The 8,293-nt window shown below is 46.0% G+C and overlaps 1 protein-coding gene across 1 annotated transcript; it reads left to right on the top strand.

Annotated features, from left to right (window-relative positions):
• The first annotated feature begins 100 nt into the window (after window positions 1-100).
• LOC109478426 lies at window positions 101-7,741 on the top strand. Its single transcript, XM_019779957.1, has 12 exons — window positions 101-166; window positions 407-458; window positions 921-1,102; window positions 1,603-1,749; window positions 2,021-2,171; window positions 2,537-2,697; window positions 2,986-3,101; window positions 3,388-3,512; window positions 4,167-4,299; window positions 5,762-5,883; window positions 6,647-6,777; window positions 7,487-7,741. The coding sequence occupies exons 1-12, from the start codon at window positions 101-103 to the stop codon at window positions 7,739-7,741; spliced, it is 1,641 nt and encodes a 546-aa protein (XP_019635516.1).
• The last annotated feature ends 552 nt before the right edge of the window (window positions 7,742-8,293 follow it).

Below are 8,293 nucleotides of genomic sequence, written 5' to 3'. Positions count from 1 at the left end.
ATGACGCCGAGTCACGACTGAACATCCATACTGCAATTATGTCCGCTTATGTCATATTTCACGTCGACCCAGCCAGTAGGACGTGTATTCGTGCTTTTACATGGGACTGAACAGGTACGGCTGCGATGTGGAGTCCCGGGCTGTGATGGCGATGCTTTTGAAGAAGGTGAGGACAGGAGTTATAATGTTAGAGGTTCATAACTTCAAATTTCTGAGTTGGATATGAACTGGTCCATACTCTGCCGCCATGATGCAGTTTTACTAAGTTTCAAATATGTGGCTCCATAACAGCAAACATTTTGCTTGAAACGTGATACGTTTCTATGCGGACACATTTTTACAATCAACTGGTCAATTTACTTTCGTATGTGCTGTTGCAACTTCTTTCTATACCCGACCTCTACAGCTAACCATAGTCGCCCTCTTCATCATCAGCGGCTTCGGCACTGATACTGAAGGTAAGGGTCTTAGTTTCGATGGATATAGATAGACAGATCACGTCATACTAGAAAGGCCTGTTGTGTCTGGTTGAAATTCTCAACCACATTTAAGTAAGTTTTTAAGTCTACTCACTGTACAGAATTACGTAACTACAATCGGCAATAGAAATTGTGAGAACAGTCTCTAAGGGCCTGGTCGTATTCGTCGCACGACCGTCGTGCGATCGCAAAAGGAGGGTCATTCCTGGGATAATCCTATATGTGTCCTGCAAAATTCAACTACTGTCATGTTACCAAGAAAGCTGAGATCTTTGTCGACGACTGGTTCTGTCACAGCCTAATGTGCAATCCTACGACATCCATACAGTGCGACGACTTACGACGAACGTGCGTTTGTGAATTCGCCGTAGACAGCTTCTTATAAGTGCTCATTTCATCGTTATGAAAATATTTCTGTGTGAATGTTGCCTGTCTGTCCAGCCCTATGTTACGCGCCGCTGGGCATGGCTGAAGGCCAGATCTCCGACTGTGAGATCACGGCGTCCACTTGGGCCGACTATTTCCGAGCTCCCGCCCGAGCTCGGCTGAACGGGGTCTGGGAGACCGGCGGGTACGCAGGGGCCTGGTGTGCCGCAACAAACGACAATAACCCCTGGATACAGGTATGGTGTTGGTACTTTATTTTCTTTATTTCAATATCGATATCACAAAGGAAAATTAATTATAGAATGAAAGCTGGAGCCACTTGTAATAGCCCCACGTCTGAGGTGGAGAAACCGAGTATGGAGGGTTTTCATTGACGTCATAATGATTATCATGTGAATCTCGGCGACCAGGTGTTGGCGGGTAATTAAACTGATTAAGTAGCAGCATCTTGGCGTGTTTAACAGACAAAACTGTAAACCAACATGGCGGATGTGAAAAGCGTGTATATATACAATGAACTAGTACAGGACATCAAGGACAATTACATGTAATGTAAGAACAGTCTCTGAAGGCAAGGTCACATTCGTCGCACAATCGTACGATCGAAAACTGAGGGCATTCTTGGGTATAATGCCCTTGAGGACATGTATCATGTCGGGATGCCCCATAAAAATCGCATGTCCATATAACCCACCTTCTCAGTTCCCACAGAAGAGGTGTATCGCGTGTTTTCCAGGTGAAGTTCTCGGGGAGGGAGGTGAACGTGAGCGCGGTGGTGCTGCAGGGCCGGCAGGACCAGGACCAGTGGGTCACGCAATACAGATTCACGTACAGCGCCGACTGCCAGACGTGGAACACGTACTACGATACGGGAAACAATGACGTACGTATATCATCGATATCGGCAATGTCCAGTTCAGATTAGCCCACATAGGAGCTTTTCTAGAGATTGATTTTTTTCAGCCTAAGGCCACATTGACTTGGATATATATGGATAAATTTGCGTCCGATCTATGTCACATAAAGCTTAAATAGAAGTGAAACATTTGAATAGCTCAAGTGAAACGTTTCCCCATTGCGACATAATACCTATGCTATGCTGCCCCAGTGGAGGTTTGCTCCTATATACTGCCCCATTGCGTGTCTCGGTGCAGGTTCAGACCGGCGTATCCGACAGGAACACGGTGGGGGTCATGGCGTTGTCCTCCGCCGTCACGGCCAGATGTATCCGCATCCACCCTGTCAACTCTGTGGGAGGTTCCGAGCCGTGCCTGCGCTTCGAGCTGCTAGGGTGTACTGTCAGAGGTGAGACTAGATTATGAAGAAGCTATCTCCAATATTATCTCCGGAAGACTGCCAGCTAAAATTAGCAATTTGTTTTTCTTTATACGACCGTCACTGACATGAGCACGTCTTTGGCGTAGTGCTAACTAGGGTATGTCACAACTGCGGATAAGTAATCTGGAGAATCTGCCTCTTTCTCAACCCATCACTGCCGTTGACAACCGACAACCCTAACACAATGTGGTCAACATTTAAATTTGTCTCACAATGACTCCACTGCTCTAAAGAGAACAGGTGAGACCTAATAACAGAATGCAGCTGAAGGTATGTTTTCATGTTTCCTTGTTTGAGTTATTGATTTGTAAAACATTTCCTCCCTTCGACAGAGTTTGCTGAGGACGACTGTCCGCCGGGGTACACAGGACACGGCCCTTACTGTTACAAGGTCTTCACTAGCGCAAAGAACTTCGCCGACGCCAGGGCGACCTGCGCCACGGACTACATGGGCGGCAAACTCGTCATCATTAGGGACGCTGTAACACAGCAGGTACCGTGCGCGCGTGCATCGGGCTATCGATAAGACAATCAATAGCCCGTATACAATACCCGATTGCGACGCAGTTTGTCCTGTCGCCACAGCGGACTGGTTAAGACTAGACAGGGGCAACAAAGTAGCTTCTGTACCATCCCGGTATATGCCTGTAGCGACTGTGGGAGCGGACGTAAACTAACCAGCTGGTACCCAGGCTTGCAACAAACTTGTACAGCTTCATTTTTTCTCAATGTGCCTTGAAATATGGAGACCTTGACATGTATTTCTTTCTTTATTGTATAGTTTGTTGAGAGCCTGCGGCATGACCCCACCGAGTCCTACTGGATCGGACTGGACGACATAGCAGCAGAGGGGCGATGGGTGTACTCAGACGGGCAGCCCATCGGAACCATGAATAGGTAACATCCATATCCAAATGTGTAATACTATCAGAATGTTTGTGTTACCCCATTACATCTGACTTTCCTACCTTTTGGGCGTTTTTATAACATGTAGGCATTTTATCTGACTTTCTACTATTTTGTTAAAATCCGAACCTAAACCTAAAAACGTCTAAAACAAGCCTCACCTCTGCTTGGGGAGTATGTCTGCCCCCAAAGTAACAGGTTGCAGCTGACGTGAGCAGTCCAAGATTGTCAACTCACGCGTCTGTCATTTTATTTCTGGTATTATCGTCTGATCTAGATGGGGTTCAGGGGAACCGACTATTGCGGACTGTGGTTACATGTCACCGGATGGGACCTGGGGTGCCTCTACTTGCGGACAAACTAAGCTTTACATCTGTCAAGCAGATCCCCGCACATGCACACGTGAGTTGCCGGGGGCTGTAGCAATGAGAACTAAAAACGCTTCGGCGACATGAAGCTGTGCTTTGCGCCATAATGCCGATCTAAGCGCCGCTTGCAAAGCAGCATCGCTTCTCTGTCTTTGCTTGCACCTTTTCCTTCTTTGCTTTGCCGTAGTGTAGCTGGCTTCCAGGGCAGCCTAATGACTATCCAGGGGATGGTGACTGCGCGCGACTGGATGAATCTGGGTGGAATGACTTCGATTGTTCGGCTTCCCATCCCTTTATCTGTGAGATGGACCCTCACGCCAACACACGTAAGGTTTCGATCACGCTTGCACTTACGCTCACACTATCACTCACGCTTATACAGGCACAGGATGTCGTATGCTTAATCATAGAGCACGGTTTGCAAGGCAACTGTATAAGTTTTCTGTTACCTTTCATGTAGTATTTCATATCGATGTGTAATCTTAGTAATGCAAATTCCTTGATTAATGAAAATCAACATTTGTATCAACAATATTCAATCATTTTAAGCATTCACGCGCGAAACATTTCAGTAATGTATACATAAACATATCTGAGTTTGGGTCAATTCTAATGTGTGATGTAATGTGTAATGTGTAATGTATATAAACGTCTGGAGCCCATTTCAGACCGATGTGTTCTGTTGTAGATACGTACCTCCAGCATTTCCTGCCCATCCCTGGGTACAAGAACACCGCTACTGCCCAGACCCACACCCACACGCCGGGAGCCCCTCCGGAGATCTGCGCACAGGCCTGCGTCTCAGCAGCCGGCAGCTGCAGGTATGGGCCCCGTCACAGGCGTCGTGCGATCGTCATTCGTAAAACTGAGGGCACCATGACTTGGGGAAGTCGTGCACGTGTCCTGAAAAAACAAATCAAGTGTCTGTTACGGAAGAGGTTGCCTTAGATCCTTGTCAGTCGTTAGTTCTGTCACACCGTGCTTGGAAATACTACGAGATCAAAATCGCACGACGACCTACGATGAATGTGACCGCGCCATGAAACTGTTTGATAAATCAAAAAGAAATATAAACAAGAAGCCATAGGCGACAATTCTCCGTGAAGTATTATATATTGCAACAAAAAGAAGTAGCCATTGGCGACAATTCTCTGTGAAGTGTGATAAATCGAACAAAGAAAAATTGTTTAAACGCGCGTCGGCTCAGTCATCTTAAGACGCAATAACCAATCAGAGATGCGAGATGCCTACACGTGACGCAGGAAGGGCGCGCGATGCCCGAAATATTTTTGCGTCAATATTCAGCGCCGTGATTCAAGAGATTAATACCCGGAAACAATTTTTTTCTTGTTTTGAACGCATTAACACACATTTACGCTAATCTAGTATGATTCAGGGTTACTTTTTTTTAACCTGCCATGGCCAGATTATCTAAAGATGTGTGTATTGTGTGTACAATCTATAGAAAGAGAAATGTACATCAGGTCCGATCATCCGATTTTCACGTTTCGGTTTTTTGGACTCGGTTCATGAACGTATTTTGGTTTGGCTCCTGGAATGTGCGAAAAAATGACTCCCGGGACTGTCTACAGGGAACACTCGCACATTCGCGGTGTATCAGGACAGCGCGACTGGTCGTCATTAGCGCAGTAACAGTTGCATAAACGGACGAAACCATTTCAAAGAAATAGGGATGTTTCGAAAATAAGCATTTACTCCAATATCAAAACAGCTACGGTAAAAATAAAAAGACGTGCATCATCCCGGACATAATGCAACACCACATGCGAAATTACACAGAAATGCGACGTACGGGGGAATGCGTTTTGGCTGCGAACATCTTCCAAAAAACTTGGCATCTCTTAACCATGGGCAAAAACATCTGGAACCACTTATAAAAACCACCCCGTATCTGCATGAACTTTTTTGAACCCCACTGCTATTCCAAACAACGCGTTTTTCTGGACCATTCCAATTCGCCTCGTAATTGTAGGGGTGCGTCTGCGATATTACATTGACCGCGAAAGCAGCAACGGCAAAAACACACATTCGTGCATCAACACGGGCATGCCCGCAGACGGCGTATAAAATTGCGTGCCGATCACACAAAGAGAACCCAGTGTTTTGACTGCGAACATGAAAAATCAGTCGATTACAACACTCCGTCCGGAGGTCCTGACCTCCTTCACGGAGTAATGATAACGATCTTATAACACTTGCCAATCTTCTACGCCAGGGTTATTCTAAGGGTTACCAAATAATATTAAATCTTGTCATCGGCAGCTCCTTTGATGACAGCGCTTCCTCTGGCGAGTGTCGGACATCTCCGGAAAATCGTATCTCCAGCCCGACCTCCATCGTTTCGGACCCCGATCGTACGCTGTACGAACTACGCTACAATAACGGTACGTCTGGTCTTCTAGAAAATAAACTTGTTCATCCACAGTAAAAGCTCAATAGAATTTGACATAGAATCTGCTGGTTCTGGCCTTCTGGGTTCGATTCATACGGAAAAGGCCCTAGCGCTGGGCCCTTCCTTGGGAGCTCGACAGGCACTTTACACCTATTTCCTCAATCTACTCATGTAAAATGAGAACTTAGCCTCGGTTAGGGACGTCCTCTCGGACGAAACGTAAAGATGGAGGTTCCGTGTTTGAGGCTAGAACGTTAAACCGCGGGATTCCGCTAGCTCCTAGCGGTTGAAACAGTATGAACTGTGTATATTGGCATGTTTTTCAAATATATTTCCATGACATTGAAATCTCTTGATGTTTATGTGATCACTAACACTTCAGACGCCTCCCTGACAAAATCTGAGCGAAATAAGTCATGCAGTAACCAGTTAGACACGATAATGTAGGAGCCGTACTGAACGCTGTTCTAAGACCAGTTCTAAAAAAACCCGCACTGAGCCTTCAGCCAATGAGAGAGCCCCTTTTATAGTTTCGGCCGCGGTTTAAAGATGATGACTACACTTATCGACAACAGAAAGGATCATTCCCGACTCCGAACATTACAGTCTGGTCTCCGGGTTCTCACATCGTCAATCCATCCACAAAGTTGATAAATCTCAAAAGATAATGAAAATAGTGAATCATCTGGTTATCAGCCGTATAGCAGATTAATCAGTCATAACCTGAACTTGTTTTTCTGCCACGCGTGCTTCAGCGGGCTACCAGGGCTGTTACATAGACCAGGAGTGGCCTGATAGGGACATCAGGTACAACACGACAGTCTCCACGTTGAACGAATGCATCCGCCACTGCCGAGGGCAGTGTAAAGGCTTCGCTGCCATGCAGGTTGGTGTCGTAGTTGGTAGAAACCATTTTACTTCGTTTGTTTCCTCCCTGAGACCACTTGTTACTTTCGCATATGGAAGTATTGTTTTGGGTGGCTGAGTTTTGGGTTGGTCTCTGTGTCTTCGGTTGCATGTCGGGTGGGAGGTGATTTTGACAGGTGATCGATAGGCCAGGCCTGAAGGTAGCCCAACACGGGTGGGAGTAAGTGGGGTTATATCCAATAAATTGCGTCATACGGCCCCCATCCCCCTATTCCCCTATCCCCAATCACCCTATCATCCTATCCCTCTATCCCCCTATCCCCTACCCTTATCCCCTTGTCCCTCTATCCCTTATCCCCCTATCCCTCTATCCTTCTATCCCCTACCCTTATCCCCATATCCCTCTATCCTCCTCTCTATCTCTATATCCCTCTATCCCCCTATCCCCCTTACCCCCTATCCCATCCCTCTATACCCCTATCCCTCTATCCCCCTATCCCCCTATCCCATTCCAATCATAACGCTTCCCGCTGTTTGGTGAACTTGTGAGTCACGAAAACCCAAAATACTTCCAGGAAGCTTGAAATATCCGATTTTCTGTTTGTAACGTACACGAAAGTTTCGACCCATGCTTGCAATATGCTGATGTCGTATCAAGGAGGTTTAAAAAACTTTTTAAACCTCCTTGGTCGTATCCAGGGCTTTCAAGTTTTCTCACTCGTTCCCAGGGTGAAGACCTGTGTTTCTGTTCCAACTTCTACGGCCGTTACGGCGAGGCTGCTGCGTCGGAGTGTAACATCGAGTGTAGGAACGAAACACGGTCGAGAAAGTGTGGCGGTCACCTGAGGAGCTCTGTCTACTCGGCAGGTATGGTGTCCGATAAGTACTTTGAGGGAGCTGTCTCCGAGAAGATGGAATGCAATCTTTATGGTTGGGGCTGTACCAAGAGGGCGATCTTTAAAACAAAACCGAGTGGGGCATAGTAATAACATAAATTTTCACAGACTAACAAGTAGGACTTACTGACATGTACCCATTTTGGCCCAAGACACCATGGTCGTCCATGCCTCCATGCCTCCGAGACTTGATAAACTGCGTGTGTAGTGTGAACAACACACATGCATCCTTCAACACATGCATCCTTCAACTGTGCACAAACATGTGAAAACATGATATTACATGCACAAGCAAGTTATGATTTGTATTTGTTAAGGGCATTAACTGTTTTTTTACTTGCTTGAAAAATATTTTTCCGTTTAATGGCTGGTATGCACTGCACGTTTGGTCACTTCAATCTTGGAATTACCATTTGATATATTTTCGTTTCGTGCAGAAGACCCTCACTACGACTTTTCTCCTTTACACTTAAAAAGTGGATAAACTTGCACTTGTCACGGATATCCTGAAATGTCGACAGTGATAGATAACAGAAATGTTTTCCTTCCTGAAATTGTTATTCTGCATCCTAAATCTGCCACATATAAAATTCAAAAATGGGACTCTAATAGCTATATCACATGGGATAAGAGGGGCAA

This window comes from Branchiostoma belcheri, unplaced genomic scaffold (assembly GCF_001625305.1).
Source record: "Branchiostoma belcheri isolate BF01 breed outbred unplaced genomic scaffold, Haploidv18h27 scaffold44, whole genome shotgun sequence".
Classification (NCBI taxonomy): Eukaryota; Metazoa; Chordata; class Leptocardii; order Amphioxiformes; family Branchiostomatidae; genus Branchiostoma; species Branchiostoma belcheri.
This window is presented reverse-complemented; position numbering and strand designations above follow the sequence as displayed.